The 18403-nt window shown below is 44.8% G+C and overlaps 3 protein-coding genes across 5 annotated transcripts; 1 reads left to right on the top strand and 2 right to left on the bottom strand.

Annotated features, from left to right (window-relative positions):
• Positions 1–239: 239 nt before the first annotated feature.
• Positions 240–2906, bottom strand: atp6v1d (ATPase H+ transporting V1 subunit D). Its single transcript, XM_076154887.1, has 9 exons — positions 2668–2906; positions 2199–2316; positions 2016–2095; positions 1849–1916; positions 1706–1750; positions 1500–1603; positions 1356–1422; positions 1186–1264; positions 240–958 (listed from the first exon to the last, which is right to left on the bottom strand). Exons 1-9 carry the CDS (start codon positions 2706–2708, stop codon positions 814–816), a joined length of 747 nt encoding a protein of 248 aa, XP_076011002.1. The 5' UTR covers positions 2709–2906; the 3' UTR covers positions 240–813.
• Positions 2907–2973: 67 nt separating this feature from the next.
• On the top strand, positions 2974–8528 carry eif2s1b (eukaryotic translation initiation factor 2, subunit 1 alpha b). Its single transcript, XM_076154886.1, has 8 exons — positions 2974–3130; positions 6414–6656; positions 6921–7000; positions 7097–7248; positions 7392–7498; positions 7658–7755; positions 7935–8078; positions 8250–8528. The coding sequence occupies exons 2-8, from the start codon at positions 6416–6418 to the stop codon at positions 8373–8375; spliced, it is 948 nt and encodes a 315-aa protein (XP_076011001.1). The 5' UTR covers positions 2974–3130; positions 6414–6415; the 3' UTR covers positions 8376–8528.
• A 487-nt stretch (positions 8529–9015) lies between these two features.
• On the bottom strand, positions 9016–18377 carry rbm25b (RNA binding motif protein 25b). 3 transcript variants are annotated; one of them, XM_076154883.1, is made up of 17 exons: positions 18227–18377; positions 17588–17688; positions 16949–17169; positions 16698–16755; positions 16245–16405; positions 15897–16085; positions 15720–15803; positions 13008–13261; positions 12657–12774; positions 12403–12492; positions 12123–12196; positions 11741–11891; positions 11038–11518; positions 10651–10946; positions 10253–10351; positions 10111–10158; positions 9016–9902 (listed from the first exon to the last, which is right to left on the bottom strand). In XM_076154883.1, exons 2-17 carry the CDS (start codon positions 17664–17666, stop codon positions 9810–9812), a joined length of 2496 nt encoding a protein of 831 aa, XP_076010998.1. In that variant the 5' UTR covers positions 17667–17688; positions 18227–18377; the 3' UTR covers positions 9016–9809. The 3 variants fall into 3 exon arrangements, with proteins under 3 accessions (XP_076010998.1, XP_076010999.1, XP_076010997.1); XM_076154884.1 differs by having other exon boundaries at positions 15897–16082; XM_076154882.1 differs by having other exon boundaries at positions 15720–16082.
• Positions 18378–18403: the final 26 nt, after the last annotated feature.

Genomic DNA, 18403 nt, shown 5'->3' with positions numbered 1-18403 from the left:
GAAGACAATGACAAAGACACAATAATAACAATAGGACTGCAAAATGTAATTGTTTTGTCTGCCCCCATTGTTCCAGCTCTTCCATTTGTGTAATCTATTAAGAAAGCAAACAAATGACATCGAGCGAACTGTAACCGCCATGGCATTGGTGATAATGTGTCAAATGTAACATGCTAGTGTGAAATGGCTCCCAGCACTCCTCCTCACCCTTTCTTCTAGGCAGGGAAATGAAACAAAGATTGAATATTGAAGACAACTTTATTTATTTGTCCGAACTTCTTGTTGATTTGCGCACCAAGGTTTTACAGCAATCACTCACATTCCAGTGCAATGAGTGCAATGGTAAACATGTTCACAAGGGAACAACCCCCTTTAAGATGAGGTCAATGTCGGGATGGGCCTCCACAACACAAACTCACTCTGAAATCTATAACCATCTTAGCAATGTACAGCTCCACAGCATGCAATGGCTCTAAATGTTGTGAAGAAAGTGAAATATCTACAAGTTCATGTGGAATGCTTCTCAAATGTCATTGCCAGACCATGAGTGAACACACCTATAGTATTTGCTTGTGTAGATTATTCGATGGTGACCAAACGCACTCTAGGATGACAGCCGAGGTCGACGTTCGACGCAATTCTTTTTATAGTGACGAATCTGTTCCAACACTGAGAAAACGCAACAAATCACAGACGTGTACGCAAACAAAAATCGAGATTCATCATTTGTACGAGAAGACATAAACGCGGGCCGCGAGGCACAGAATAAATAGGATTATGGGTGGAGTAGGGGACGCAACTCTGAAGAGTGCATCACTCAAACAAGAGGTCCTCATCCGTCTCCTCTGTCAGCATGTTCGCAGGCTCGGCGATGGGCCCCAGCAGAGCCAGGCGGGCGGCGATCTCACGCTCGGTCCTCTCCCGCAGCTGCTTCTTCTTCTCTTGGATCTTCTTCAGCCTGGCAAGACGGCAGACGGAGCAGGATAAAGGAGATTAAGCAGCCGGTTTGTGGAAAAGTGGAAGTGCCGAGCATTACAATTAGATTAAGATTAAAATGCATAATAATAATCCATCCATCATTTCCTTCCACAGCTATTGAGCAAGGCACTTGGGGTCAAGCGCTTGTGAGGAAGTGCTGAATTGGACATTTTTCACTGGATTAGTTATGAGACCAGGAAATTTCACCTGTAGAATTCCTCTCTTTCTCGCTCATCCAGCTCTGTTATGATGTAGGTAAGCGTACGATCGATCCGAGGGATGATCACTGCAAACCAGGAGAGACACCAGAGTTAAACACCAATAATAAGTCTTGTTTCTCTTCAATTGTTTGAGAAAGACGAAGCTTTTAAACTCACCATGCTCGATGGCGTTCACACGGCGGTTGGTAATCTTAATGGCTTCATCCAGAGTGACAAAAGACGTCTGCACACACAAAATGATTAATGCGTGTCAGTACGTACCCTTTTTAACTTTGCCAAATTTGCAACAGCACCTCCTACCTGTAAGGAGGCCAACTCCACCAGCAGCTCAACAGCTCTGGCATAATTCCTCTTCAACCTGGAGAGCTGCTCTCCTCCTCGGGCCAGACCAGTCAGCTCATAACCTAACAGACACAAAAACAGACGGGGTGTCATCCACTGGACACCGACCACAAATAACAACAACCTGTCCCAAACCTGGTTTCACAGGGTAAGACATGACTTACTATCCCCGCCTTCTTGATAGTGCTCGAAAACGGGTAGGGTGACACCTGAAAAAGGGAAGAAGAAGAAGAAAAGACATGAGGCGTTGTGTCAACAGAAACTCTCAAACCTCTAAAAAGGAGATGAAAATATTCTTCAGACGCACCTGCCACGTTGTCTTTCTTGGCTCGGACCTTCACCTGGGCTTTGTTGACATTTTGGATGATAGTTGTGCTGTGCACAGAATTTCAGAGTGAGTTCTTTCGACTTTTTCCGCCTTTGTGAACAAATTACACATCGAGATATCTTTATTTTAACAGACATTTGTCTTACCTGAAGTCTCCAGCAGCAAATTTGGCTTCGGCTAAGGAGAAGGCCGCCTCTCTCATCACCTCTCCCATCTTGGTCTTAGTCTGAAGGAGGGGGCAGAGACAAGAGGGCAAAGGTCAACTTTAGTACCTTAAGACTTACCGCAAGATGAATCCACTCAATTATCAGCGTATTTCAATTTCTGACTTCAATAATTTTGCGAAGAATCAGACGGAAACGCATGGAGAGCGCGTCGGACTTCTTCTTCAGCAGGTTGCGGCCCGTCTGTGCCCCTTTCAGTCGGGCCTTCATGATGGTCTGAGCCCTACAAGTGCACAACACACACACACACACACACACACACACACACACACACACACACACACGATTAGACCAATATAATAAAATGACTACAATCCAGTGTATCCTAACGGTTAATGCACAAAATAGTCTGACAGCTCATCATCATGTAGGAAAACATCACATGATGACAGGAACTCTTCCTCTTTTAAACATCTGGCACCGACGTGACTTAACATTTGCCCTCATTCACAATCTAGAACAACAACATCCTCATTTTGCATGCAATTTTATACAAATGAGCAGGATATTATTCATTATACGTGTTGGATATGAAGCTACACTAGATTAGAAACTAGAAAGAAAAGCAGCTTACATTCTAGAGGGGAATACGTCGATCCTGTCTTTCCCGGACATCTTTCTGGTTTTTGGTCGATGATTTCAAGGTTCTTCTTGGTTCTTTTTGCTCAAATGAGTCCTGACACAGTAGCTTTTAACCCGACGTGTCGCCCTAAATGTCGCGTACAGAATAACTGCGAATCTACGTGGAGGATTTAAGAGCAGTTCGAGGTGATGGTCGTGATCTTGTCCGTAGTGATCAGCTGGTCTCTCCGGTCACGTGACTGCCGCTGGGGTCGCCGTATACCCGTTTTGCGCATGCGCGAGTCGAAAAGACTTCTCGATCTTTTCCGGGTCGAGAATTTAGCACACACCCATGAATTTGAGCTAGCGGGGCCTTAATTGTCCATTTAAAAATAGAAAAGAAAACCCAAAGCGGGCGTTGAAACACTTTCAACAAAGAGCATTCCAGCGTATCGACCTGTAACTATATGACACAGGTGAGTAGGTTTTATTTAAAGCAATTGTTTGGCGGGGGGGTGGTTAACGGGGGGATGCTAGGTCGCGCTAGCTCGCTGTTGCGGTGCGCGTGCCATGTGATTGTAAGGAGCCGGGCGATTAGCCTGCTAGCTCAAAGAAACCGAAACAGTTGTTGTTACCCTAAACCGCTGTTTTCTGATGTTGTGGTATTTAGTGTGACGCCACCTATAGTCACTGTCAGTATCTAACCTTTGTATTCGACTGGACTTTCTTTCATTCGTGAATTTGTTCGTTCTGTCGCTGTACCAGCCGGTGGGCTGCATTGCATCAGCCCATTCAGCCTTAAATATTTAATTCCACGCTGCGATCCCACGCTAGACTGATTCTTCTCCTTGGATGTGGTTGTGTGACCTTTTCCCAAACCAAGTTCAACAATCTAGCTCATCATAAAACGACGCCAGGAAACGGTTGATGATGCGCCGTTAATATGATGGAGTGAAGTGGGGTTCTGCCATATTTACACGTTTAAATAAGTCTTCGTGCAGTGTAATGGGGTATCTGCACGCCTTGGTGATTTTGTATAGGTGACACTTTATGGCAGTGTGTCCATCATTGTGATTAAATGTCTGTGGAGGAAATGAATCCAAATTGGTTTCATATGCATACAAAAATTTCAAAATATAAATGTGCTCCCATCATTAACTTTGTAGGATGTGGTCGTCATGGAGCTTAATGTCTCCATCATATGTGTCTCTGGCCGGTGCTCTCAGGACCCTGTGGGTAACTTGAGCAACAAAGTCTAAATACATGATCATGAGATGGTTACAAACGTTAAAAAATGAGGATTGTGATAACACACTAAATTGTGGAATGCTGATGGCTGCAGAAGTAGTAGAATAATAAATTTGGCTCACAGCAGGCTGCATTTCCCTTTCATGTTTGTAGGGACACAGGATTAAAGGTGTTGCTGGTTTCTGGCCTATTATTTGGTTATAAATGTTGACAAAGGGAATTTAATTGAGACATCGTGTCTCATCGCTTCATGAGAAAATACGGAAATGAAAGCACAGAAAAATAACGTGGTTGTTGGAGCCAAAAATGAACTAGAATTGGTAATGTCTTGTTACCTTGTTCGCTTCAATGACATCACTTTGTGAGGTTGATATATGCAGCACTTTGTAGTTTGATGACATCACTGTTTGAGAAACTTATAGTGCTTGACAACAAACGGACGGATGGATGGAGTCCTGGTCGAAGTTATTGCCATTTTTTCAAATAACTCACAATTTCTTCCAAAGAACTGTGAAATTCAAACATCTTTTGGTATCCACATATGTATTTCTTTGGTTTGCAGAGGAACAAACAACAGTTCCCCACACTGAACATGGAGAAAAGAAAGAGAAAAAGCAAAGAATTGTCTGAGGAGGTCAGAAAGAAGATCATAGCCAAGCATGGACAATCTCAAGGCTACAAGTCCATCTCCAAAGACCTTAATATTCCTGTGTCCACTATACGCTATATTATCCTGAAGTTTAAGGCCCACGGTACTGTAGCCAACCTCCCTGGAAGAGGACGCAAGAAAATAGTTGACCAAAGAATTCTTCGAATGATGGAGAAAGGGCCTTGGAGAACTTCAAGACAGATTCAGGCTGACCTTCAGGCACAAGGTACAAACATTTCAAGTCGCACCGTCCGTCGCGAACTCCTTGAAAGGGGGAGAGCCGAGAAGACGCCGCTGTGTAAAGAGAGTGACAAGAAAGTTCAGAAGAGTTCGCAAAAACAAACCTGAACAAGCCCAAATCCGTCTCGGAGGACATCTTGTGGACAGAGGAGACCAAATTAGAGCTTTTTGGTAAACCACAAACTCTTATGTTGTCAGAAAACAATGAAGTCTTCAAAGAAAAGAATGCTGTCCCAACCGTCAAAGACGAGGATGTTCATTTATTTTTTTTGCTTTTGCTAGTGCCTCTGATACTTGGAACCATGAATCTGTGCGTCACATCATGAAATCAAGACCGTACCAAGGTATTTTGTGTGGCCCAGTGTCCAAAAGCTGCATCTCTGTTGAAGGTCATGGGTTCCAGCAGGAGAATGACCCAAATCATGCATCAAAAAGCACCAAAGAATGATTCAAAAGAAAACACTGGGCTGTTCTACAGTAGCCAGCGATGAGTCCAGAACCAAATCGCATGGAAAACCTGTGGAGATCTGAAATCAAAGCAGTTAAAATGAGGCGCTCTTCAAAAACTTCAATGAAAAGTACAGCGCTTATTTTCTCCAAAGGCTGTGCTGCCAAATACTAAATCTAGGGTGTCCGTAAGTTTGTCAATGTCATTTCGGTGTATTTTTTGATATTTAAGTTCTGAAACTTTTAAAAACAGTTTGTGTACTTTTAACAGTGAAATAAAGAATCATGGAGACCAAATACCTTTGACAATTTCAATAAGTTTCTTTTTATGTGGCAGGGTGCCACTATTTTTGGCCACGACTGTACATGTACTTGATTGATCCCGTGGGAGAAATTGTCATGTTACATCGGCAGCACCAAAGGCCGAGAATACATGTAGCACTACTCTAAAACCCCAATAAACAAGAGCTGCAGAGCAAAATATTCAGTATAAATTATACACTGTAATACACTGGTAGTCACTAATCCAGGAGACCAGGGAGGCCATTGCTCCCCATCCCCCTCCGGGTTCTAACTTGCCACGTGAGGTTGTACGTGGGGATGACTTGTCCATAGTCTTTGAGGCCAGATGGGGTGGCCTGGTACCGAAAAGCACCGGTGTCCTTTCCTGATTCCGACTCAGTTTGATGAGGTGTTGGAGGATACAAGATACAGGACCTCAGGAGTCTGGAGGAGATGCCATCGGGGTGTATCATCAGTTGTCTCCTGACCTGGCTGGTGGTCACAGTCTGGTAGTAGAGTGTTCTCTGGTAGGGGAGTCATCTCTTTGGAGGTTTGGGGGTTGTGAACAGGAGGGGAGGGTCTGATGTCAGGGTCTGTGGGGGGGAGGGGAGGTTTTCAATAAGTGCTGTGCTAAACCTATTGAAAAACAAATTAAGGTTGTTGCCGCTATCCAGACCCCCCACCCCCTCACACACACCAAAAAGTGGAAAGTAACAGGAGGACCATGAAAGAAAATAGCCACTGTGAATGTATTGCTAGTTGATTGTAGGATAAAGAGCAGAAATGAGCCAGCAACAATACAAACCTAAAGGAGCTGCTGCAACAGGCTGCCATTTCGACGACGCCATCTTAGGAAACAAAATGACCCAAGTCTCTCGTTTCTCTCCTCACAGCGATGCCAGGGCTCAGCTGTCGATTTTACCAGCACCGGTTCCCCGAGGTGGAGGATGTAGTGATGGTGAACGTGCGGTCCATCGCTGAGATGGGGGCCTATGTCAGCCTGCTGGAGTACAACAACATCGAGGGCATGATCCTCCTCAGCGAGCTCTCGCGTCGACGTATCCGCTCCATCAACAAGCTCATCCGCATCGGCCGCAACGAGTGTGTGGTGGTCATCCGAGTAGACAAAGAGAAGGGTAAGTGCACAGGCAGGGGAATGAGGACTGTCACGCGTGCATTGTAGTTCAGTATATGAGAATGAACACATGAAGCTTTACCTCGCAATTGACTCTCAATTGCAATAGATAGTTTATGGTGACGAGCTCCCATTATTCTCCAACACTGACTGACAAACCACCGACATTTCAATTTGACAACTGTGTCTAAAGTTCCTGTTTTCTGTTGGGATGTTCTGCTTTGAAAAACGAATGTCACCACATCTCTTGACTTTTCCTCTCCAGGATACATCGATTTATCAAAAAGAAGAGTTTCACCTGAAGAGGCCATCAAGTGTGAAGATAAATTCACCAAATCTAAAACTGTAAGTAAGCCTCGGTCCAAGGCATTGCTTGCTGTAAATGCAGATGAAAGCTTTTGTTGCGAAAGTGCTGATGAGGAGGCGTTGTTGTTGTTGCAGGTGTACAGCATCCTGCGACACGTGGCAGAGGTGCTGGAGTACAGCAAGGACGAGCAATTAGAGAGTCTGTACCAGCGCACCGCCTGGGTCTTCGATGAGAAATATAAGCGGCCGGGATACGGCGCTTATGATGCCTTCAAACAGGCCGTATCGTAAGTATATTGCCCTATCAGTGTGTGAGTGAGCGAGACCAGGATGTTTACTGTGTGTGAAAATCTTGTGGTGTTTTGCAGTTTCCGCTGCTCTGTGATCGCCTCGGCTGTCTTTCCTCAACCTGCTTCTTTCCACCCCACAGAGATCCCTCCATCCTGGACTTGCTGGAATTAACGGAGGAGGAAAGGAGCGTGCTGATTGACAACATCAACAGGCGACTCACTCCACAGGCCGTCAAAATCAGAGCAGGTAACGGGGCCGCCTCCCAGTGTTCACAAGAATCTACAATGAATATTTTGTAATGTATAATATTGGGTTTCTATAAATGCTCTGCATGTAATGTGCCTTGAGATAACCTCTGTTGCGATTTTGGTGCTGTACAAATGAAGTTGGATTTCCTGTGTGCAGACATTGAAGTGGCGTGCTACGGTTACGAGGGGATCGACGCGGTGAAGGACGCTCTGAGGGCCGGACTGAAGTGCTCCACAGAGGCAATGCCAATCAAGGTAACATGGTCTGCCCTGTGTTGGCAGTTCAGTGAATGGTGAAATGACTCCCTCTCCTTAGTCGTGACCTAAAAACCATCACAATACCTTTGGCTTCTGTGTTCTTCAAATGCACCCAAAATTGTATATTGCCGATGCCTGTACTCCTCATTGAAACACTGTGTTCTTGTGCTGGGTAGATAAATCTGATTGCCCCCCCACGTTATGTGATGACCACGACCACCCTGGAGCGCACAGAGGGCCTGTCTGTCCTCAACCAGGCCATGGCTGCTATCAAGGAGAAGATTGAAGAGAAGAGGGGCGTCTTTAACATCCAGATGGAGGTGAGCAGAAATTTGAGATTTTTTGGCGTTACACAGGGGCGCATAGATTTGTAGGTTTAAAATGAGAACCTGTAGATTTATTATTGCTCACTTTGGTCAGATTACATCTGATCTGTACAGACATAGACCGTCAAGATATGTAATTTTGTTTCATCTTTCTTTTATCCCCAGCCTAAGGTGGTGACGGACACGGATGAGACAGAGCTCGCCCGGCAGCTGGAGAGGCTAGAGAGGGAGAACGCCGAGGTGGACGGAGACGACGACGCAGAGGAGATGGAGGCCAAATCGGAGGATTAGTCTGTCATCAGGAGAAGGCTGGTGGGAAAACATGAGAGAAATGTGGACAGACCTGTGCTTTTTCTCTTCCAGTATAAGGGTTTTTATTGGCAAGACTTTTGCTCTTGTTTAGCTCACATGGCAACAATAAAGGTCTGGAGGTTTTGATCTCAATGCATCCTTGTCAGTGTGTGGAGCTGGAATGAATGGATTTTACTACAGCAGCATGAACAGGTATTTTAAATCGTTAGAGGAATGCAAAATGTTGATATATTTATCATTAACTTCTGTGTACCGTTATTTAAGAGTTCATTTTGCTTGACGTTAGGTGGAGAGCTTGATCTGTTTTACTCATCAGGGGAATCAGATCTGTCAGGTAACGCAACCTGTCCACCCTCAGTTAATTTGGAAATGCACTAAATGTTTACCATTTTAATAATTTCACTTAGGATTATCTAATTTGGCTTCAGGAAATGTAGATCTCCTGTTTGTGTCTAACAGGAATAGAAGTGATTGAACTATCCACTTAAAATCCTTTCCTTGGATTCATACTGTACTCCAATTTCCGACCAATTTGAAATTTTCTTTTGTATATTTCCATGACTGCAGGTGTTTATGTAGGAAGAAAACATTGGATATAGATATGTGCTGCTTCACAAAGTGGTATAAAAATCAAGTTTATTCAAATGTTCACCAATACAAAAACAAATGGAGAGCATTTTTACAACTGCAAGTCATTTCTTCCCTCCTTTGCACAGCCACAGTTTCTTATAGTGGTTATGAAGTGTGCTTTTATAGCTGCGAGGGTTTTGTCTGCAGACTATCACATGACTGCCTGCTTTGAGATTTCGGAGACAAGAACATGCCAATACACTGATCAGGAATGTGAAAAAGAACAACAAACGTTAACTCGACAAAGAAAAACTGAGATTTGTGTAACCTGAATAAATAACCCTTGGAAAAAGCTCCATCACATCCTGGGTTGTAATGCTGCAAAGTCTGACCACTAAACTGACCACGTTCACCAACTGTGAGCCAGATCTGACCTCAGATGATGAAAGTGGTGAGTGTGATTAACAGTAACCCTGCAGCTCCTTTCCACTAAATGGCCATTTGAAGAGGTCCGAGTTAAATGGCCCTCAAATTAAATCGCAAAATCGTTGACTACCTTATCTGGCAAAACTAACAGTCCTGGGTGTCAACCGTTTCTTCGTAGAATTATTCCATCATGTGGTCAAATGATGTATGTACATGTAGCACACCGACACAGTCAGCAACTACAAACGGAGCCCGACTATGTTGAGAACGAGACGTGACCTGGAAATCTGGAGAAAAAGTGAGTAAGCATAATCAAGAGTTACAGTCTGTAGCGAATGATGTTTGGTGTGACTTAATGACGCTACACTATTGTGTGAATTTAAAAAAAAAAAGTTGATCTTCATCCAGTGCTTTTACTTATTTCACCAGCCCGATCTTCTTCGCCTCAGTTTCGTAAATGAGCAACCTCCACATCTTGACTACAAAGACTTCAGCTTCTTCGTCGAGTACCTAAGGAGGAGTATAGAGGTAAAAGTTCATGTGTATGTGACAATTTTGGGCCCTATTAAAAAGGGCAGCAACCACACATGTTGCTTTTTCATAATTTGATCACAGAAACTAAAATGGATGCCGTTCAGATCTGAAACCTACATGCTTACTGTCATAAATAATTTAAAAAGGAAGCCAGTGAGAGAGTAACTCATCCTTTGATACTCACCATAGCAACATCGTCCAAGATAGTCTGTGGTGTACTGTGAGCCATCACCTGGGAGAACAAAGAAAAAAGATGTCAGACATTTTATGTTTTCATATCCACTCAAGGATAGAATGAAATCTAACGGCCGTTACACGAGCAGTACCTTGGTGCAGACGAAGTCCACTAATGTTGCCTCCTCCTCTCCGATGTACTCTATGATTTTTTTATTGATCCAGGGTCGAACGCGTCGATCCATTAACGTCTAAAGGATAAGACAAAAGCACATGGTACTTAGGTGAAGCCTCCTAGAAATTATTAAATATTAAGATGCCATAACTGAGGCCAGTAAGCAATACAAGATGGGGGAGGTGAAAGAATTACTTCTCTCTCTCCTACAACATATTAAAACAGCATTTAAGCACAATGTAGCCTTTTAGCACAGATCCTCTGCAACTACTCCTTCAGGTCAATTGCTTTGAAATGAAACTTAGGTCACTTGTCTGCACAAAAATGCTTAAAAATGGATAAAACTTCACATGACATCACATTATGCCTCCTCACCGTGTCGACCATGGTCCAGTCCAGTGGGTAGGAGAAGAGCTCGGGCTTCTCTGTAGGAATCTTTTCAATCAGGCTCTTAATGTGTTTGCGCTTCTCCTCCGTGTTGGCGCCCTTGATATTGGAGAGCCCGGCGCCGTCCACTCCCAGGCTCTTATCGTCGTCGTAGTCCAGGGGAACCAGCTTCCTCTTGCGGGGCTGCTCGTCTGCCTCCTCGTCGTCAAACTTGTTGAAGACGCTGTCGACCGCCAGCTTCTTCCTCTTCCCCACGTTGGGTTGGCTGGGGCTACCGGTGGCACCTTGAGGTGACGAGATGTCAAATGATTGATTGTTAAATCCGGATTCAAACGTGGTTTAAATTTGCTCTTTGTACATCTGCCGGACACTCACCTAGTTTGAGGCTCAGGCCAATCTTGGGTCGGTGTTCCTCCTGAGGTAGAGCGTCCGGGGGCGAGTTCTCATGGGGGATGATGATGCCGCAGGGCGACTCCTCCCCGGGGGTGTTGGGGGATACGTTGCCGCTGGCCGACGATACAGAGGGCGCTGCTGTGATGGGCCGCATCGTGGGTTTCAAGCATGGCTTTGCATCATTATCTTCGTCGTTGTCAAAACCCTCGTCCTCGCCTTCTTCCACCTCATCATCAGAAGGGACAGGTCGTGAGCGGGCTTCCGCTCTGTCCCGCTCGCCCCTGTGGTCCCGGTGCTCTCTTGAAGCCCTGTGGCGCTCCCGCTCTCGCTCCCTTTCCCGTTCCCGCTCGCGTTCCCGCTCCCTTTCCCGCTCTTGTTCCCGCTCTCGTTCCCGCTCCTCCTCAGGCTCTGGTTCTGGGATGACGGGAGGTTGTCTCAGACGCTCCTCCTCTTCCTCCTCCATCTGGACCAATAAGAGGCAGATATATAGAAGATTAACACCCAATCGCACTATTTTACAGAAAAGGTCAACAGACAATGAAACCTGAACAGCACAGATGAGGAGAGATGCAGGAAGAATCGGATGATAAAGTGACCTTCACAAAGACAATAGATGGCATCCTCACCCATCACAGGCAGTTACCAGCAAACACACAGGCACACACACTCCAACGAGCTCACATACCCTGCGTAGCTCTGCGTCAGGGTCTGGATGTCCCTCGCTTAACAGCCTCTGTCTGATCTCCTCCAGCTCCTCCTTCTCTCTCTTCCTGTCACGCTCGTCCACCTCCATCTCCTTCTCTCGGTCTCTGAGACGCTTCTGCAGCGCACTGCCCCTAGGGGTCACACCGGAAATAACAGCTCTTAGAACAATGGCCGCAGCTGCAACGTTGCATCTGCTACAAGTCAAATCTGGGTCACGGCAGCTGCCACCGTTTTTTCCGCTATTTTTACATCTGCCACACAGATCCACACAACAAAAACAAGTGCCTCGCTCAGACTTTGATGTTTATTCAACTAACCTGGATTCTCAATGACACTGCAGCATATCCCTTCCTGATGCTTACCTGTAGTACTTTGGGTCATCTCTTTCATCGTCATAGTCTTCCAGAAACTCTTTCAGCCGTTTGCCCTCTTTTACCTGAGGAACCATGGAAAGACACACACGTCTAGGCTGAAATCTTTCCAAGCAAATTGTTTCTCTCTAAAAGAAAACAACCTTATTTGGCGATTTATTCAATTCTGATTAATATAAAGCACAAAGACCATGATAACACGTGTCCACAAACAATGTATATTGTGTAGAGGAGGACCGCCCTTGCAGCATCAGTATTCGTGTCCTCTCACCATTTCTCGGCGGCGCTCATCATCCCTCTCCACCTCTTTGGCATAATCTCTTGCCTTCTTTCTCTCCCTGAGCTCCCAGTTTTTTAGACGCTGTGGAGGGAACATTATGCGGTCAGATACCAAACAACCCACACCAAAACTACCAGTGACATGTATACGGTATATCGATGTGTAAGTTTATTTTTATTATTCTCATTTCTTTCTTTCCCAGGTTATATCATCATAACCTCATTTAGAAATGTCGCCACCCGTACCTCCTGATAGGCTGCCTCCTTGTCTCGGAGTTTCCTCTCTATCTTCCTACGTTCATACGCCTCCTCTTCGTCCTCCTGGTCCCGTTTCTTGTCTCTGTCTCGGTCTCGGCTCCTCTCCCTGCACAAAGTAGGTCACGTTATTGTCAGATCAGGAATTTAGACTGATGTCAATAATACTTTCTGGGTCGCTCCTTTCCTCCCACACTTTCACAAGGTGTCTGGCTAAATTTGTGCATCTTCAAATGTACAGTAGAAATCACTGCTGTGTTCTAAATGTATAGGAATTCCTACTTTCACCATAGACTGAACTGTCCACTGACAGTAAATAGAATTTCTCAGTTTTTCCTTTACCTGGATCGGCTTCGCTCAATGCTCCTGTCGCGGCTCCGGTCCTTCTCCCAGTCCCGCTCGCGCTCTCGCTCTCTGGTCCTGCGGTCTTTGTCCCTGTCCCGCTCGCGCTCCTTGTCCCGCTCGCGCTCCCGCTCCTTGTCCCGCTCACGGTCTCGCCGCTCCCTTTCCCGCTCGCGCTCCTTCTCCCGTTCCTTTCTGTCCCGCTCAAACTCTTGCCGCTCCTTCTCCCTTTTGTCCTTCTCCTCCTCCAGCTTCTGCAGAGCCAAACAAAAGAGAAGTTCAGCTGTTGGCCCGCGGCAAAAGTGAGTGTTTGCAGTCAATGTAATAACGTACACAGATCAAGTGGTTTCCAGACTTGTAGGAACAGTAACATGCCTTATTCTACTGAATGCAAAGCCTGTTAGACTCGCTGAACTGAAAGTTCTGCAATGATCAAAATGCTCCCCCTCACACGGAGAGCTTCATCATGGATCTAAAGCAATGTGATGCAGCCGATGTAGCTCCATCCTTGTTTGTTTTTTAAAAGAGAAATTTTTAGCACGAGTGTAACTGGAAACCACTTATTTCTCTTTAGGATCTGTGGGACATGATCCAAGTTGAGGCATTCATAAACGAGAAAAAGGCGCTGCAAAGGCCAATGCTTTTTCTCTCCTTAAGAGTCCTCTTCTCAGTACAAGGAAAACAAAAAACAGAAAAAAAGCCGTCAGTCTTTTGGCGAACTAGTTGTTTGTGACTTACAGGTGTTGAACTACTGTATGGATTCAGCCCTTCGCTGCCCCTACAAGCCTTTTAAGTTAGGCCTGGGAGGAAAGCAGGTCACACGGTATACAAGGGAAAAACGTTATGGGTTTCTCTCTTTCTTAAGCATCATCATCATCATCTGAATAACAACATCAACAACCAATGGGTACAATGCTAAAACAAAGTCATGGTTCCATTGATAACAGTCACATTTCTGTACAGATATATGAAATTGTAGAAGCGGTCTTACCCCTTGGGTAGTCTTCAGCAGTTCTTCATGACTTATTACTCAGACACACGCATCACAACTCTGCCTTCATCCACACCAAACACAAGGCTTTGAGTGTTCTATTTTAAACGTGCTTAGATTGAATGGGTGTAATGGGGACTATTAAATAGAAAAATGAGCTCTGTCGTTTCTATTAAGCTCAGAATAACATAATTACTCTGAAAACTATTTGTAAATCATTTGAAACGAGTGCAGGACTTTTAATACAACCACTATAATCTAAAAGCCTTGGGTCTAATGCCACTCAAGAGATAGAAACTAATGATGCGAGAAAAGAGGGAAGGGGGCGGGGTGGGTGTTAAAATGAGCATAAATACGAATTGCTTTGTATTTATTTAGCGGGTGTTCCGGGGTGCTGTCATGTCATGTGCTTTGAGTCGGGCAGTTTCTGTACCACTTCCCTGTCAGGTACTTGTTTTCACATCTGGTTTGGTTCCTTGTACTTACCTCTCTGCAGTGTCTACACCCCAGCTTGATAAACTTCACTTTCTGTTCAGTGCAGAAAACGTAGTAGCTCGCAGTCTATCAGTTATTAAATTTCCGTGGTTGCTAATTTTTTAATGGACAATGAATACGGCAGTGGCACGTTTTGTTATCAATATGTAAGCTCACACAGGATGTGCAGAATGTGGTTTTGATGAGTGTCGCTTTGTCTTGGATTAATCGACAAATGCGTTGTTTGAAAAGCGGACTGCAGCTTCGCCTCGTCTATTTTAGAATAATCGCTTGAAAGCGTATCTCACACACTGATGGAGAATGAGAGAGAGAGAGAAGAGGGGGGAGGGGGGAAGAGTTCACAACAACGAGGCGAGCACGTACCTTGCCAGTCTTCAGATCGGTGTGCTGCTGTGGAGAGGGCGCCCCCCCCACACTAGCATTATAAAGGCTTCAAGCCAAAGTCACTTGCAGTGGTTATTGACAAGAGTCTTGCGCGCTTCAACATGAACACCAGTAAGACAGACCATTGTTTAGAGGACTCGCACAGGTTCACTGACTCTCCAGCTGCCAGGCGCCACCGCTGTTGTCACGTTATTAAGCTTGGGGGGCATCTATACATACAATATGGTTGACTGGGTGAAGAGCACCGCAGGCCTGGGCCGACACTCACCAAAGTGCAGCACAGTTGCCCCTATGCAAGTCCTCAAGAGGGGGGACGCCCAGTATATGTATAAAGTAAAAGAAGGCTGATACTTACATCCTATCCTCGCAACTTTTTCCAAAGCTCTGAGATTCATCTTGCTTTAGTCACCATATGATCACTATCATAATGGTGGGGTTTAATGAATAGATTAGCTTTTAAGTAACTTTACATCTTCTCCATGCATTTTTGTGTGATGAATGAAGAATGGATCTGTAATGGTCGCTCTAGTGTTTCGCTACAGTGGGCAAACGTGTCAAATTGGCTGAGGTGACAGAAATACTAGCTATCAGCCTGAATCTGTAGTGCTGGAACATTGAACATGAAGCATTTCATATCATATGGGACAAGTTCAGGTGAAATTTTAAGAGTTGCCAATTTATCTTAAATAACCAATTTATAATAAAGTAGGCAAGTTATTTGAGCTCAGACAAGCTTTGTGTCAATTATAGCTAAATGTGCACAACTACTGAAGTGAGCTATGTGAGCAGCTGCTGCCCAAAGACCTGGAATGTCAACTACAAAATCAAAAGAGGCACTATACCTTGTGGGTGTCACGAAATTTACTAATCTCTCTGGAAATCAGGTCTCTCTTGTCCTCTTCCATATCAATAGTGTTTATGTCGTCCTGTGGGAAAAGAACACCAGAGAAGAAGTCAATTCTTAGTTCAATGCCAAAAGCAGTTGGACACAGAGGGAAGTCATCTGTAGTGAGTGTTACCTCTTCTTTTTTCTCTTTTTTTCTCTTGCGTCGCTGCGATTCATCATCCTGCGAGGGCGCGTTGAGCTCAGCGGCATATTCTCGCATCAACCCATCAATTGCGCCTTTAATGATCTGATCCTTCTTCTTAGTATCCTCATCCAGAACCTCGTCCTCATCCTCTCCTCCATCCGCGGCTTTCTCTTTCTGCTGGAACAGGGGAAAAGAATCCCAGATTTGAGATGAATACATTCGGTCCATTTTTGTTTTGTTCCCCCCCCACCCCTAAAATGATCTCGGGAGAATTGTCCTACACCAAACTGAAATACTCTTCTCAGTATTCTTCTACAGCTAGAAACAGATTCTTACCCCATTAGCCATCTTCTTCTTGGCTTTCCACTCATCCAGCTGAGCTTTAGTCTTGGCGTCCACCTTCACCAGTAGATTCTTTTCTCCAATCTGTAAGTCGTGAAGCAACCGCAGAGATCGCAATGTGGACTCTGGCTCCTTGTACTCACAAAATCCAAAGGCTGCAAAACATGAAAATTGTTCAAATAAATAGGTTTGATAAATGAATAAGTAGAACTAATAAACATGGTCATACAGGTTTCTAAGGGATACATTGAAGTGTGCTTGCATCCAATGTCTGCAGACCTCAATCTGGGTAAAGCAAACTAAACCCCCTGCACTGCACCAGGGCCCCCAACCCACAGGACGACAAATCCTAGGGGAAACCCTGCCGTAATAACATCAGGGAAAATTACAGCCACACTGGCATGTGAATGGAAGCATTTTCTACTCTGATGGGGTTTTCCTTCTTACCTTGAAGCTTGCCGGAGGCTCCCTGAACTCTCTTCCAGCTCAGGACAATTCCACATTTCTGTAGAATGAATAGACAGAAAAAGAGTATGTGACTCAAGCAGATGTTGTTCAACTACAGTGCAGTTTTGACAGGTGACTGCAATAAATAAGGATGCTTTGGCAAGTCACAGACATATTTCCCATTACCCTCGGAGTGCTCTGTTGTCTACTACCACTACTTGTGTCTTTACTAATCTCCACTTGTCCCTTACCGCCAGCAGTTGTCTGATCAGCATGTCTGAAGCCTTCTCCGATATGTTACCCACAAACACCGTGGTTGTGGGTCCACTGTTCTCATCGTTCTCTCTGGCTCGCATAGCAATGATGTCCTTCTTTGGTACAGCAGGCTTACTGATCACCGACACAGAGGCTGGCACCATTAGTGTGGGAGTGGGTGTCATGATGCCCATGTGAACTGGGATCATTGGCGCTCCTGCAAACACCAACAAGGCAGGGGGTCAGAAGTGGTTACATTGTTATAACTCTCCACATAATGAACCAGAGATGAAGCCTAATAAGTAGTAATGTATAAATGTGACATCATTGATGCAAATCAGTTAATTTGGATAAAATCAATGTGTTCTTGTTTATTGGATGCCATCACTTTGTCTGGTGACTTCACTTTATTAGTTTGATGGCATCACAAGCTTTTATTTAGGCACCTCGTCTAATACTTTTGTAAGTTTTAGGTTTTTAATTGAACGATCTAAAGGTTTACCCCAAGAAGTGACACATCTAACTTCAAGAGGAAGCCAGACCTGCCACAAACTACAGTGAGTATGGAGCCCACTTCTCCAACATGGAGACTGTTAGTGTCCCATATGTTGACTTGTGTTTGTAATGGAGCTTACCTGTAGGAAAGCCGGCGTACTGCGGGGGTATCCCTGGTGGGGGCAACAGCGGCCGGTTTAGATGCGGGGGGAAAGACATGCTCGGTGAAGAAAGGGCCGACCTGGGGAAGAAAGCGCGAATAACACACACGCTACATTGTTATAATGTATTGTTGCAGCACACGCTACATTTAGGTGACAAACAAACTGTTGATGCCAAATAAGAAATTAAATTGACTTTACTTTTCACTGACAGAGCATCATTGGGTTACGTAACGTGTTAAGTCAGTACCTTAGTATTGACTTATGCTGTTGAGCTATAAAGTTTAATTGAGTTAGCTTAGCCTTGTTAACGTTAGCAACGTGCTAAATAATATCACGAAGCTCTACGACTCGTGTGTTGTGACTTTGTTGTAGTGTGACATATTATAATGTGGTTAATTAGGTGCAAACGCGCTACTTGTTATTGTCAGGGTTAATGAGCCCGATTAACATTACCACAGCACGAGTAGCGTAAATTAGCTAAGCACGCTACCGACCCGGCACTGCTAAAACAAGGCTAAGCTAACATTAGTTCTGCTACTATCTTACAAGTAAAACTAACTTTAGTGTGCTAGTTAGGTATTTTGAATGAATGTAAATATGTCCGTGTTTACCTACCCCAAACCAGACTGTATGAAAGGGAACAAACACACGGCGGGCTGTTGGGTGTGAAAGGCTCTCTATCGTTACAAATGTTGGCTAGCGAGCACGGTGGCTAGTGAGCACGGGGGCTGCTGGTCACGGGCCTTCACAAACATTGACGCAAACGCCTCACGTTACGAGGCTAGAAGAAGT

This window comes from Genypterus blacodes, unplaced genomic scaffold, assembly GCF_046128005.1.
Source record: "Genypterus blacodes isolate CSIRO-AG114 ecotype Tasmania unplaced genomic scaffold, CSIRO-AGI_Gbla_v1 ptg000064l_1, whole genome shotgun sequence".
NCBI classification, from domain to species: Eukaryota; Metazoa; Chordata; class Actinopteri; order Ophidiiformes; family Ophidiidae; genus Genypterus; species Genypterus blacodes.
This window is presented reverse-complemented; position numbering and strand designations above follow the sequence as displayed.